The 14,963-nt window shown below is 45.6% G+C and overlaps 2 protein-coding genes across 10 annotated transcripts in view; one reads left to right on the plus strand and one right to left on the minus strand.

The window, feature by feature from the left end:
• Nucleotides 1–3,133, minus strand: part of SPPL2B (signal peptide peptidase like 2B) — a 175,053-nt gene extending 171,920 nt beyond the window's left edge. For 6 of the 8 annotated variants that reach the window (XR_007771331.1, XR_007771330.1, XM_050933741.1 and 3 more), the window contains exon 1: nt 2,981–3,133. Coding sequence is in view for 4 of the 8 variants with exons in the window: in XM_050933741.1 (XP_050789698.1) it covers nt 2,981–3,052 (72 nt within the window). In the remaining 4 variants the exon portion in view is untranslated. Of the gene's footprint in view, nt 1–2,257; nt 2,355–2,980 lie in introns of those variants that run through there. The other 2 variants (XM_050933740.1, XM_050933742.1) reach the window with 2 other exon arrangements.
• Nucleotides 3,134–3,205: 72 nt separating this feature from the next.
• On the plus strand, nt 3,206–14,169 carry LSM7 (LSM7 homolog, U6 small nuclear RNA and mRNA degradation associated). 2 transcript variants are annotated; one of them, XM_050933844.1, is made up of 4 exons: nt 3,206–3,274; nt 4,312–4,402; nt 6,960–7,031; nt 13,778–14,169. In XM_050933844.1, exons 1-4 carry the CDS (start codon nt 3,269–3,271, stop codon nt 13,918–13,920), a joined length of 312 nt encoding a protein of 103 aa, XP_050789801.1. In that variant the 5' UTR covers nt 3,206–3,268; the 3' UTR covers nt 13,921–14,169. The 2 variants fall into 2 exon arrangements, with proteins under 2 accessions (XP_050789801.1, XP_050789800.1); XM_050933843.1 differs by lacking the exon at nt 3,206–3,274 and adding an exon at nt 3,289–3,516.
• The last annotated feature ends 794 nt before the right edge of the window (nt 14,170–14,963 follow it).

Consider the following 14,963-nt stretch of genomic DNA (forward strand, 5'->3'; position numbering starts at 1 on the left):
TACGCATCACAGCAAAGGAGAAATTTTAAGGGGGTTTTGTAGGCGAATAATGAGTTTGTTGTGCTGATGTTTATTGGGAGCTCCTCTCAAATGTGAGGGGTAGCACAGAAGAAAGCAAGAAGTTGCTTGTTAGAAAATTTAACAAAGACTGAGAATTTCAGTACATCAAGAAAATATTTCCACTGTTGCACTTATGCAGGATTAAGTATTCCGATCCGCAACGCCTTCTCCCCAGAGTACACAGGCAGGACTCCCATGAGTGGGAAGGGAAGACTATGTTTTCAGGAACAATAGAAAGACATAGAATCATAGACTTTAAGGTCAGAAGGGATCATTGTGATTGTCTAGTCTGACTTCCTGCACAACACAGGCCACAGAATCTCTCCCACCCACTCTTGTAACAAACCCCTAACCTATGTCTGAGCTATTGAAGTCCTCAAATCATGGTTTAAAGCAGGGGGCTCAAACACGTGGCCCGCATGCAGCCCACAGGGCTATTTCCTGGGGTCCACCCCCGTCCCCTCAGCCTACCTCCAGGCCACAGGTGGGCAAACTACAGCCAAAGGATTGCCCCCCTTGAGCCTCATGCCACTCCCTAAAGCGGCTGGCATCACGTCCCTGTGGCGGGGGGGAGGGGGGAAAGCTAAACCCTGAGCATGTAGGCAAGACTCACCAGCCAGATACCTAGGAAAGAATTCTCTGCAGTAACTCAGATTCCACCCCATCTAACATCCCATCACAGGCCATTGGGCATATTTACCGCTAATAGCCTAATTTTGGCAATTAATTGATCTTTGACTATCTCATCATACCATCCCCTCCATAAACTCATGGTTTTGTCAACACTAAAGGTATGTCTACCCTAGAAACCTAAGCTGAGGTATATTAGGTTGACTTACAACCACCACAGTCAAATGTCCACACTATCCTCCTTGGGACAGTGGTGCACATCCTAACTAGGAGCACTTTCCCAAACCTAAGAGGGGAAGAGTGGGCAGAGGGGAAAGTAAGCTGGTACGTCCGGCACGCTATGCCGGATTGGACCGGCTTCTCCAGCAGTGATTTAAAGGGCCTGGGACGCTCCGTAGGAGCTGGAGCTCCAGGCCCTTTAAATCGCTGCTGGAGTCCTGGGACCCCAGCAGTCGGGCTCCCACCATGATTTAAAGGGCCCAGAGCTCCATGGCAGCCAAAGCCCCAGGCCCTTTAATTTGCCCCAAGCCCTGAGGCTCCCAGCACCTCTGCAACTGATAGCTCCAGGGTGATTTAAAGGCCCTGGAAGTCCCAGCCACAGCCCATTGCCCCAGAGCCTTTAAATATTGAAAGGCCTTGCCTCTTCCGGTTGAAGCCCTGCCCTCGCTCAGGACTCCGACATATCGGTAAGTCCTTTAAGTTACTTTCACTCCTGAGCGTGGGAAGCCGAGATCCTGGTTCTCAGCTCCATTGACAGCTCCCTGCCAGAAGTCTAGCTGCCCCACAGGCCCCCAAGGGGCTGGTCCCCCCTCTTTACCCGCCCCCCCAGCTTCTGGCCCTGACTCCCAGCTGGGAGCAGGGTCCACCCACCCAGCTCTCCAGGGAATCAGGGGCTTTCTTGTCAATTTCATGGCAGAAGCTGTGAAATTGACAAGACGGGGGATGTGAGGGACACTATGTCTACATAGACACTACCTCACCCAACTACACCAACATAAACCTTATATCTCTCATGGAGGTGGAGTTATTATGTTGGTGTAGCAGGGCACTTACATCAGTGGGAGGAAGGCTGGAGTGCAGACACTGACATAGTTGGGTCGACATAAGCTGCATTACGTCTACCTCTGTAGCATAGACCAGCCTTAAGAAAACCGTAATGGGAAATCCCAACATGTATATGGCATGATGGGGAAGAGACTTATTGAAGTCCCAGTTTAGCTTACTAATGGACACGGTCTCTGATCCCTCCCACATCTAGGCTATTGATGCAGCAGCACCACTGTAAACTCTCTAGTGTAGCGGCTCTAAACTGATGGGAGAGAGTTCTCCCATTTACTTAATTAATCCACCCCCAAAGAACTGCGGTAGCTACGTCGTCAGGAGAAGCTCTTCTACCAGCATAGCACTATCCACACAAAGTGCTTAGGTCAGTGTAACTTACGTCGCTTCAGAGGATGGCATATTCACACCCTGAGAGACATAAGTTATACCAACTTAAGTGGTAGTATAGATATAGCTTTACTGTAGTTTTATTATTGCAGTCTGGTGAAGAAGCCTGTCTTTGTACCTGAACTCCATTTTGCAGACGTCTCCACGTTTATTTTCTGTCTCTGTATAGTACTGTATATGGTTTTCATGGCTTCCTACAAATCAAGGACATTCCAGCTGTGACTGGTTTTGAAGTAGGGTGACCAGACAACAAGTGTGAAAAATTGGGACAGGAGATGGGGGATAATAGGGGCCTGTAGAAGAAAAAGCCCCAAATATCAGGACTGTCCCTGTAAAATAGGGACAGCTGGTCACCCTACCTTGAACAGACATTGGGCACTGAAATTATCTGGCGTCTCGGAAGTCTTTGGTTCAGGAAGCGCCCAGTGCTACCAGCTGCGGCCCTGACCCCAGGTCACCCACTTGGAAGCGCAAGTGGCGGACAAGGCGGTTGGGTTTGGAGGAGCAAACCCCGGCTACCCTCAGGCGGAGCACGCCGCTGGGTGCACAGCGACTCGAGACCCCCGTTCCGGGACAGGGGCCGTGAGCCAAGGACCCAGCTGTTCCCCTGCTACCAGTCGGGCGGGGACTCGCCTGCCCCCTCGGTGCGGGGCCGCAGCGCCAGCTGCAGCCCGCGCGAAGGCCGCGGGGGGCCGGGCCGGGGGAGCCCGCTCGGAAGGCGGAGTCCCACAGCCACAGAGGGACGGAGCCCTGCGCGCTGCTTCGGGGCGGCAGGAAGGGGTCGGGAGCTGCCTCGGGCCCAGGCGCGCCGCCTCTGTTCCGTGCGGAGCCAGGGACTCACCTGGCCGACCAGGAGCAGGAGCAGGAGCAGCCCAGCCTGGACCCGGCTTGTCAGCGCCGCCGCCGCCCCCATCCCGAGAGCCGCCGTACGCCCGGTTGTTCGTGAGCAGAGCCAGGACGGGCAGCGCTCTGCCCGCGTTACCCAGCAACCCGGCCTCTCTGCCCGGAAGTCCCGCCTCTGGGAGGGGGCAAGCGGACGAAGCTGCCAATCAGAGGACGAGGCTGTGACCCAGACTCCGGAAGTGGCAGGGTGAAAGCGCCGAGGGTTGACGCGCTTGGTGGGCGCAAGATGGCGGTGAGTAGCGGGGCAGCCGGGGCTGGTCCCCCGTAGGAGCCACCCTTGTCTGCCCCGAGCGCCGGGGCGGGGCGATGTTAGGTCTGGGGGAGGCCCGCGGAGCTTCCTCGTCTGCGCGGGGGGCAGGAGGCTGTGGGAGCTCTGCCCCCGCGGCCTGAGGGGGCCGCTCAGAGAGCCCCTCCCCTCCCGGCTCCTGCATGGAGTGCGGCGGGCCGGGCGCGAGTGAAGCCACGCGGGGGGAGGTGAGTCCGCCTGGGGTCCCGCAGCGAGAAGCTGCCCTGAAAAACCCCGGCTGCGGGGGGCCAGTGCTGAGCTGCGTTACTGGCGGGGGAGGGCAGCGCCTGGCGGGGGCAGCAGCCCGGCAGGTGACTGGGATGATGCCAAACACAGAGGGGCGCCGTAAAGGAAACCAGAGTGTAAATTCCCCTTTAGGAAAGTTATCACGGATGAAGAAGAATCCAGTGCACGGAAAGTCCTCTTGCCCAAAGATTTAACACAGGCCGTGAGACTCTCCTCATCTATCACCACTGTCATTCCTGAAGCTACTGTGTTGAGGAGTCAGAGTTTTATGGCTCAATTTAGAGAGAAAGCTGTTACTTGAATACTCCCTCCATTTGGCAAGTGTGTTATATGGTGGGATTGGTTGGTTTGTTGTGTACATTATACTCCAGAGTTGGGTGAGGCTTTTGGTAGCCTGCCTTGAATTAAAAGGGCCTACCTAACGAAGCAGGTTGCCTCTTGTGTGGCCTAAAATTCATGCAACAGTCTATCTAGATCCAAACAAAGTTACGTTTGTGGGCACTTTCAGTTTCTGTGGGCTAATCCATAATTTGAAGGCACTGATAGTTTATGCTGAAGAGCTCCCTTGCAATTAAGCAGGTCAAGCTTTCACCATTCTTTTTCTAACTATTAATATATTATTAACTATTTTTATTGGAGGACCCCTTTCTGGCAAGCACTGGCCAAACATGTAACCAAGAGATGGTTCTGGTTTACTTTTTAGTTATGTTAGCTCGGCTTCCTTTTTTTCTCCCTAGGATAAAGAAAAAAAGAAGAAAGAGAGCATTTTGGATCTCTCAAAATACATTGACAAAACAATTCGAGTAAAATTCCAAGGTGGTAGGGAAGGTAAGTTTCAAACTGAATTATGCTGGTTTGCAGATCATCATGCATTTGCGGTATAATGAATCCCACATCCATAATCCTAACTGCTTTTTGCCTCCTGTAATCCCTCCATGTGCTCCAATAACCACTGCACCTTTAGATCTCCTTGGTGCTCACTCTTCTCTCCCCCTCTCCCTTATTCTTCTACTTAACTTCTCTCTCTCCTCTCTGGTTCTTTCACCTCAAAAAACAAATTACAGTTTCTCCTGTTTTAAAAATATCATCCCTGTCCCCACTTGCCTCTCCATTGACTGCTGTTTCCCTTCTCCCTCTCATCTCTAAGCTTGTTGAATGCCTGTCTACAATTGCTGTCTGAAGTTCCTCTCCTCCAATTCAATCCAAGACTCTCCAGTCTGGCTTCCACCCCTTGCACGCAACTGAAACTGCTCCCACCAAAATCTCTAATGATTTTTTCCTAGCCAAAAACTCTGAACCAGTACTCCATCCTCTTCCTCCTTAACTTGTCGTTCATCTTTGACACAGTTGGCCATGCGTGTGGGTTTTTTTGGTTTGTTTTTGTTAAACCTTGTCCTACCCTGGCTTCTGTGACTCCTCTCCTGGTTCTCCTCCCATCTCTCTAATTGCTCTTTAAGCATGTCCACTGGATGTCCAGTTGCGGGAGGAGGGACTTTCATAGGGCTCTTTCCTTGATTCCTTTCTCTTCTCTCAATACACCTTATCTCTGAGTAGTCTCATTCACAAACACAAATTCAGCTACTCTCTCTGTGCTCATCTCTCAGATCTACCTCTCTACTCCCAAATTTTGTTCTTCTGTCCAAACTAAAATCTCTACCTATCTCTCTGTCATTTCCCCAAAGATGTCTAACCAGCCATCCTTTCAAGCTCAGCGTGGTTAAGAGCTCTTAATTGTCCTCTCAAGCCTTCTCCCCCCACCTTCTTTCTCTGTCACTGCAAACAACATCAACCTTCTGCCTGTCACTCAAGCCCATGTCACAGGTCTATCATTTTTTATTCAAACCTCTGTCTAGGTACTCTATATCTAGGTGATGCATCTAAATATTGGAGATTCTTTCTGCATAACATCTCTTAAGATATGGCCTTACAAGCCGTATGCGTCCAAGCTGCTAAAACTCTTGTCCAGGCTCTCATCATCTCATGTCTCAATTACTACAGCATCCTTTTTCTCTGGCCCTGACAAATGCAGTCTTGCCCTGTATCCATTCAGAATGTTGCCTCAAAGAGCATTCTCCCAGCCCGTTGCTTTTACCCCATCACCCCTGTCTTTGCATCCCTCAACTATGACTCCCCTTTCTCTAACACATCAAACATCTTGTATTCACTTTCAAGGTCCTTCACAGCCTATCCATGGCCTACCTATCATCTCTCATTCACTATTGAAATATTGACTCCCGTCTCTCATTACCCAAAGATGCCAGCCTCCATCACCAACTTGTTAAATTTTCAAACAAGCATTTTCATGCTGCCCCTCGTGGGAGACGCTCACCATAAACCTCCATAGAACTGTTTCATTATCCTGCTTCAAATCTCTCCTTAAAACTCCCCTTTGCTGTGTTGGCTATAAAGAACTTGATAATGGTTACCCCATTAGTGCAGTGATACTGCTGCCTAGCATGCTTGCTGATAGACGGGAGTACAAGGAAATGAGGAACCATATATCTCAGTTTGTCTGCTACCTTGTATTGTAAGCTCTGGGGCATAGACTATCTTTAGTTCTGTTTTCGTACAGCACCTAGCACAAAGGAGTCTTAGCATGACTGGGGGTCTTGGACATTATGGTAATACAAATGGTAAAACTGGCTTTTACAAGGTGGGGAAGTCAACTCGTGATCCTGCATAATGCCTGGCCTTGCAAAATCATTACTTTATGTACTTTAGCATGAACAAGGTAATTGACTCTTTACAGTATGTACACATGAAGGCAAATGCCTGTGCCACAAGAGCTTGCATTCTAGAAAAGATGCACAGGAGATGGGATGCATGGGGCTGTTTAGGGGGACTTACTGTGATCGTTCATTTTGTTATAACCAAAATATGAAAATTTACCAGCACAGACACAATCTAGTCTGACTTGTGGTGATGTCAGTTAAACAATTACTAGCCTATTAAACTACTTTTTTGCTCTAGTAAGCACAAGACAATGCGTTTTGTGACTGAAAAGCTATGCTAATCTGCTGACCACACAACTAGAATGTAAACATTTTTTCACTAGTTGAAATGGCTTTTTCTTTGCTTAATTGTCCGAATAACCTGAAAGTTCTAGAAGCAACTTGTCATGCTTCAGTGTGTTTACTGATGACATCTTAATATGATGAGACGGGCATCCTCCATTCCCTCTCTCTCCTAGACCAAGCACTTTTTGGTGGCTGCTCCCATTTGTTTCCCTTTCCCAGTTTAGGAGTGGGGTGGAATTTTATGAATTTTATTTTCTTACATCTTGGCTTTGGGATTTTTCTTCCTGTTGCTACAGTCTTGTAAAAAAGCAGTGTGTATTTTAGTTTCTAACTGTTTTTTGTTTTGTTTTTGTGTGTTTGGTCTTCAGCTAGCGGAGTCTTGAAAGGATTTGACCCTCTTCTAAACCTTGTGCTTGATGGCACTATTGAATATATGAGAGGTATGTAACATGTCATCTGAAAGCTTAGAGTAACTATGGAAGCTGATTTTGTGTTGTCAAGGATTCACTTATAGATAAAACGCCCGAGTCTCCAAACTGACTGACTAGGGATAAGGCTGCAAGTCTGTCATGGATTCTCTGACTTTCCGTGTCTTCTGCAGTGGTCAGTGCTGGCTCAGGGGCTGCCTGAGCCCAGCAGCAGCAGTTTGGGTGTATGGGAGGGGGCTCAGGGGATTGCGGGGCGGGGGGGGTGCTTATCTTGGGGTGAGGGGCCCCACTGCAGCTCCTAGGTGGTTCCCCCCGCAGCTCCCGTTGGCTGCAGTTCATGGCCAATGGGAGCTGCAGAAGCTGGTACTTGTGTTGGAAGCAGTGGAGACCCTGCCCCTGACTCCGCCACCTAGGAGCTGCAGGGATGGAGCCAGTAGGAAGCCCCACTAACCCCCTCCTTCCTCCAGCACTAGTTGGGTCCCAGGTCACATGTCACAGCCCCCCTTCCTCCCCTCCCCAGCACTAACAGGGATTGTGGGGCATGTGCTGCACCCCCCTTCCCCTTTCTCCCCCAACACCAGCAGGGGTCCTGGGCCACCTCCCCCAGCACGCACGGTGCTCCCAGACTGTCGCCCCTAGAGCATCCGCGGCCCTCCGCTTCAGTTTTAGTCAGGGTGGGTGTTTTTAATAAAAGTCATGGACAGGTCATGGGCCCATGAATTTTTGTTTACTGCCTCTGACCTGTCCATGACTTTTACTAAAAATACCCATGACTAAAATGTAGTCTTAACCAGGAATCACTGCTAAGGGGCAGATCATCTTAACTGCTGTGAATCAGTGTCATAGGTAATTGCCTGATACCACTTCCTCCCACAAAATGCCTTTAACTCCATTAGCTTCTTTGAAAATCCCTACCTGAAGTGTTAAAGATCCAGGACCTACTGAGATTTCATTAATCTTCTTTGAAAATTCCGGTCTTAGCTGTGTTATGAACCCCAGGGCACTCTTGTAAAATTACCATCAGCACAAACAGGTGATCCACTACAGCTGATGCCTGCTTCCCCTTTTTGTTTAAAAACAACACTCTTGCTGTGTTATGATCTTTACCTTAAAAGCAGCAAAGAGTCCTGTAGCACCTTATACACCAACAGATGTATTGGAGCATGAGCTTTCGTGGATGAATACTCACTTTGTCGTATGCATGGCGACGTCACATGCATCCGACCAAGTGGGTATTCACCCAGGAAAGCTCATGCTCCAATACGTCTGTCAATCTATAAGGTGCCACAGGACTCTTTGCTGCTTTTACAGATCCAGACTAACACGACTACCCCTCTGATCTTTACCTTGTTTTTTAGCATATCCTGTGGTACAGCATAGAATCATAGAATATCAGGATTGGAAGGGAAGGGACCTCAGGAGGTCATCTAGTCCAACCCCCTGCTCAAAGCAGGACCAATTACCAACTAAATCATCCCAGCCCAGGTTTTGTCAAGCCTGACCTTAAATATCTCCAAGGAAGGAGATTCCACCACCTCCCTAGGTAACCCATTCCAGTGCTTAACCACCCTCCTAGTGAAAAAGTTTTTCCTAATATCCAACCTAAACCTCCTGTACTGCAACTTGAGACCATTACTCCTTGTTCCATCATCTGCTACCATTGAGAACAGTCTAGATCCATCCTCTTTGGAACCCCCTTTCAGGAAGTTGAAAGCAGCTATCAAATCCCCCCTCATTCTTCTCTTCTGCAGACTAAACAATCCGAGTTCCCTCAGCCTCTCCTCAGAAGTCATGTTTTCCAATGCCCTAATTCATTTTTTTTTGTCCTCTGCTGGACTCTTTCCAATTTTTCCATATCCTTCTTGTGGTGTGGGGCCCAAAACTGGACACAGTACTGGACACAGATGAGGCCTCACCAATGTTGAATACTGGAGAATGATCACATCCCTCGATCTGCTGGCAATGCTAGGTCATGAGCATCATGCTTTCTAACTTTCAGGAGGGTACACAGGGTCAAAAGTGTGCATGTTTATTGTGTCACAAAGTATCATCGGTCCAGTTGGCCACAGTTTTAGAATAAAATTTTATTTTTCAGAAGTAGATTTAAAAAAAAGAATTTGTGGAATGCTAAAAATAAGTGTGGTGACTACAAAAAAGTATAGCATTTGATGTTGCAATATCCACACAAGAGAATGGACTGCATCAGACATCAGTAGGGGAACAGTCATAGAATTGTAGGACTGGAAGGGACTTGAAGAGGTCATCTAGCCCTGCATACAAGGCAGGACTAAGTATTACCTAGACCATTCCTGACACATGCATTTGTCTAACCTGCTTTTAAAAATCTCCAACAATGGAGATTGCACCACCTCCCCAGGCAATTTATTTCAGTGCTTAACTACCCTGACAGGAAGCTTTTCCTAATGTCCAATATAAACTGCCCTTGCTGCAGTTTAAGGCCATTGTTTCTTGTCCTATCCTCAGAGGTTAAGGAGAACAATTTTTCTCCCTGTGCCATTATGGCTAAGTACTAGGGATGAGCAAATGTAATTCTTGGTGGGTGAATGAGGAATTTATATATGGAAAAGTCTGTCTTCCTGTAGTTTTTGGTCCCAGAATCTGTCTGGAAGAGTGTTTTGAAACTGATGATTTAGGGATTGGGGAGTTCTTTTGTCATCTGGACACCAATTCTTAGATGCCTCGTTTGATGAGAGCTTTTAGTGTCTAGCATCTGAGGAATCTGAATGGTATGTCCTTCAAAGTAAAGTTCATAGATTGCAAGGCCAGAAGTGATCATTGTGATCATCTAGTCTGTTCTCCTGAATAACATAGTATCATAGAACTTCCCCAAAATAATTCCTGGAGCAGATCTTTTAGAAAAACATACAATCTTGATTTAAAGATAGTCATTGAGGGAGAATCCACCACAACGCAGGGTTAATTACTCTAATTGTTTGGAAATGAGTCTATTTTTTATCTGAATTTGTCTAGATTCAACTTGCAGTCATCGGATCATGTTATACCTTTCTCTGATACATTGAAGAGTCCCTTATTAAATATTCCCCAAGTAGATACTTGTAGACTGTAATCGAGTTGTCCTTTTATCTTTCTTTGTTAGACTCAAGGAGCTCCTTCTATATAGCTTATCAGTATTAGGCATGGTAGCAAAGAGTCCTGTGGCACCTTATAGACTAACAGACGTTTTGGAGCATGAACTTTCGTGGGTGAATACCCACTTCGTCGGATGCATCCGACAAAGTGGGTATTCACCCACCAAAGCTCATGCTCCAAAACATCTGTGGCACCTTATAGACTAACAGGACTCTTTGCTGCTTTTAGAGATCCAGACTAACATGGCTCTCTGAATATTAGGCATGTTTTTTATTCCTTTAATAATTCTCATGGCTCATCCCTGAACCCTCTCCAGTTTATCAACACCCTGCTTGAATTGTGGGCACCAGATCTGGACACAGTATTCCAGCAACGATCATACCAGTGCCAAATATAGAGGTAAAATAACCTCTCTGTTCCTATTCAACATTCCCCTGTTCATGCATCCCAGGATAGCATTAGCTGTTTTGGCCACGGCATCAAACTGAGAGCACATGTTCAACTGATTATCCACCATGACCTCAAACCTTTTTCACAGTCACTGCTTCCCAGGGTAAAGGCCCCCATCTTGTATGTATGGCCTACATTTTTGTTCCTAGATGCATACATTTAGTCATAGTAGAATGCGTAGTGTCTGCCTGTGCCCAGTTTGATCCAGATCACTCTAAATAAGAGACCTTCTTTATTTACCACTTCTCCAACTTTTGTGTCATGTGCGAACTTTATTGCTGGTGGTTTTGTTTTTCTTCCAAAAATTAGGTCTGTCAAGCGATTTTAAAAAAATCGTGATTAATCGCGCTGTTAAACAATAATAGAATACCATTTTGTTTAAATATTTTTGGATGTTTTCTACATTTTCAAATACACCTCTACCCCGATATAACGCGGTCCCCGGGAGCCAAAAAATCTCACCGCCTTATAGTTGAGACTGCATTATATCGGGTTTGGTTCGGTATGCCATGCTTCTCTGGTGGTGATTTGAAGGGCCCGGAGCTCGGGCGTTGGGGCTCGGGCGGGGATTTAAAGGGTCCTTTAAATCACAGCCCGAGCCTGGCTTCCAGAGTCCCGGTGGGGATTTAAAGGGTCCAGTGCTCCAGCTGCTGTGGGGCGCCCTGGTCCCTTTAAATCACTGCTGGAACTCTGGCAGTGGGGCTCAGGCAGAGATTTAAAGGGCCTGGGGCTCCCTGCAGTGTCTGGAGCCTCTGGCCCTTTAAATCACTGCCCGGGCTCGGGCAGTGATTTCAAGGGCCCAGAGCTCCACATGAATTCGGATATAAAAAGGATATGCAAAGCAGTTGGGCTCAGGTGATGCCTTAAAGAACCCGGGGCTCCCTGTTGCTTTACCATGTTATGTCGGAATTCGTGTTATATCGGGTCGCGTTCCATTGGGGTAGAGGTGTGTATTGTTTCCAGCTGAAACAGAATGCAAAGAATACAGTGATCACTTAATATTTGTAATAAATAGACTGTAAAAAATATTTATCAGTTCACCTAATACAAGTACTGTAGTGCAATCTCTTTATCATGGGATGCTGTTTACAATCCTTTGCTGCTGTAGCTTCTAGTCTGGACTGCTCACAAATAGTCTGCAGCATGCAAGTCACTCCCAGCTATGTCTGTGTGTGTGCTGCAGTCAGGCAGCCAGCTGTACCTTGGCTCTGCTGCAGGGTGACCCTACCACACTCCTAGTCATAGATTTTCCCCCGTGCATGTATGTCTTATATGTCCCAGCCCTCTCCTAAAACCATACAAATTCCTATAAAGTTTGTATTTGTTTAATAGGAATAATATGCACAGACCTGCTTACCCCAAATGGAGTTTCACAGGCACTTTAGTGTAAACATACTGGATTAGATAAAAGAATAAGTTTATTACACACAATTTATCTTTTTGTAGTTGTGTACAAGTAATGAGGAATAGAAGTCAAAATAGTTACAAGAAAAATAAAGAATAAAACACAACTGATGCACAACTTAAACTATATTAAATTCAAAGCAAAGTTTTTCTCACCATATGCTCTCAGAAGTCTTACAGACCAACTTTTTAGGTCAGGACCCCTTCCCCAGTTCATTGGTTGCTTCCTTTGTTCCTTTTGGTGCAGTGAATTGATGGGCGCAGAGAGAGAGAGGATGTGCTTTGGGGTGTTTGTCCCTCATTTTTATAGTGTCAGTCCCCCTCTTAGAAAACATTTCCAGCTGAGATTCAGGAGGCACTCTATAGGAAAGGATTTTCCCTTCTGCTTTTCCTCACCTATTTGAGGTTTCTTTGTCTACCCTTCTATACGATGACTCTGTTTATCCTTAAATGCAAATTAAACAGAGCGCACATTCCTTTGTTTGAGACAGATGTGTTGGCCAGCCTCCGTTTGGAACATATTAATAACACCATACAATGGAGTCTTACAACATACAATCTTGTAACTTCACATGCAATGTTGTCACACGCATTTTATCAGAACACTGACAACAAATAAATCCTGAGTTTTCAAGTGATTCTTTGCAGGACACACTTTGTACAAAGATTATTACAATAGTGTGTAGGGTGTGGACATAGGTGCCTTCTGTCACTCATGGTCATTGTCACAGCACAGGGTATGTGCAGCTTTGAATCCTCTGTTATTAGTAACTTCATTTTAAGATATGCTGCATGTTTGAAGTTACTAACGAGTCAAGATACTCAAATAACAGGCTGCAGTGGAATTATTTAGTCAAAGATTATCAGATTAGTACAGCACTATGCAGAATACAGAAAGAATAGATACATAACCACATTTGTGTAAGGGAAAGAGCTGGCCTCTGTTTCTCTCTCCTCGCTTTCTGGTGGGATGCTGATATTCTGCAATCCCCAGCCTGACTTTCAAGACCTAGGTTTGTTTTTTGAATTTATGAGATCAAAAACTCATTACTGAAGGGGAAAAAATACTTTCCCATGATGATTTTACAATGTATTTTTGTTTTTCTACTTACTAATGGAATTTCAACTTACCTGACCGAGTCAAAAGAAATCTCTAGTTTTATCACTATTACTAACAGCTGTGACAACTGACTGTTCTGAATGTGTTAAAACCTTTTTCAGTGGTCATTATTTCCTCCATTACAGAACCAGTGTGCCATAACAAATAATCCTTATTGATCACCCTGATTTTTATAGCATACTTCTGTGGACATTTTTACTAGCTTGAGGGGTCTTTTCTGTGAATACTTGAATTCCCAGAGACTCGGAGAGCCTGAGGATAATTAGATACAGCCCAGCCCTCAATCACCTAAAATTACTGAATACTAGTCATTCACAAGTTAAGAACCAACATGCTGGGCCTTAGAACTTAGACACACTCTTGCTAATATTGTAAAAATTTTAGGAGAATAGTTAATATGCAAGTGAGTTTAATATAGAAAGAAAAGAAGACTAACAAAGTGAGTGTTTAGAGGTACTAATAGGAATCAAAAGTTTATAAGACTAACACTTAGTCCTGCCGTGAGTGCAGGCGACTGAAGTAGATGACCTCTCAAGGTCCCTTCCAGTCCTACGATTCTATGAAGAATGACAGAGGAAATTTAATCTCTACTGTCTAAAATAATTGCTGAATTCTGTTCTTTTATTTATGCTGTCATTGTAACCCTAAGCCCTCCTGGGTGGTTTTCTTTCAGATCCAGATGATCAATACAAACTAACAGAGGATACCCGTCAGCTGGGACTGGTGGTTTGCAGAGGAACATCTGTGGTTCTTATTTGTCCACAGGATGGAATGGAAGCTATTCCAAACCCTTTCATTCAGCAGCAGGAAGGCTAACATTTTCTTGGGACTCATTGAAGCCTCAAGGCTGCAAATCATTGGAGATAATGGACAGTGTGTGAGAAACCTTCCCATTTTGGGGAATAGATTTTTTGGTTTTTTTTTTAAATGTTCATTTTATAAAGGTTGGAAGGACCTTGACCTTTTTACTTTGCCATTTGCCACGGTGATAGCAGGAGCACTGAATGACAACTGCAAAATAAGATCTAATTTTGTTCAATAAAGAAAAACTTCATTACTGCTCTAGTCAGTGTTCAGATTGAAGTCTTAAATGGTACAGGGATCCCTTTCTCTATTCTGGGTTTAAAATGACTGCTTGGAACTCATAGTAGTGGTAGCCAGCAGGTATGCGTGAAGACTGGGTTTAAAAGACTGACTAAATAGCCCCCAAACCAAGTTTTCATAGTAGGGAGACAAAGTGGGTGAGATCATATCTTTTATTGGACCAATGTCTGTTAGTGAGAGACAAGCTTACACAGCTCTTCTTCAGGTCTGTTTTTTCCATTCTGTTCTTGTTCCTCTAGGCAGCAGAATTCATAGGCAGGGACCATTTCATAGAGCATCTTGGGCTCTGTACTAGTGATTTCTTACCTTCTTGCCCACTCTGATACTTACAGGGAAACAAATCTGAGTGTTTACTGACTTGTTACCATTCTTTATAAACAACAGAGCTAAGAAGGGAATCTATCAGTTTCTGGTTCTTGTTCCAAACCTTGCCTTTGGTGGAATTTCTAAAGTCAGTCTTCCCTAGAAACATCTGTGTTGAGTGCCCCAGAAAATTTCAGGCTTGGCTAAGTGACCTAAAACCTACTGAAGTTACCTGTTTTCTTCTATATGGTAGATTGGACCACGGAGAAGGAACCTTGGTTTTGTCCTGTATGCTTTATTTTAAAATTTAATTTTCTACTGCAGGCAGTCTAGTAGTACTAGGTTACTTTGTACCTTGCACACATACTCCCACTTGTGATTTCTTCTTGTTGACTTTTAACTATGCATTTCTAAACTTTATACATGATATGTGGGAAAACTTAAGAACAACT

The sequence above is a fragment of the Gopherus flavomarginatus genome, chromosome 24 (assembly GCF_025201925.1).
Source record: "Gopherus flavomarginatus isolate rGopFla2 chromosome 24, rGopFla2.mat.asm, whole genome shotgun sequence".
Classification (NCBI taxonomy): domain Eukaryota; kingdom Metazoa; phylum Chordata; order Testudines; family Testudinidae; genus Gopherus; species Gopherus flavomarginatus.

Bases quoted from the DNA above. Each gene is read 5' to 3' on its own strand.
- LSM7 (XM_050933843.1), top strand. From the start codon at position 3,472: ATGGAGTGCGGCGGGCCGGGCGCGAGTGAAGCCACGCGGGGGGAG. The intron at 3,517-4,311 runs GTGAGTCCGCCT...TTTTCTCCCTAG, and splicing joins GTGAAGCCACGCGGGGGGAG to GATAAAGAAAAAAAGAAGAA. The intron at 4,403-6,959 runs GTAAGTTTCAAA...TTTGGTCTTCAG, and splicing joins ATTCCAAGGTGGTAGGGAAG to CTAGCGGAGTCTTGAAAGGA.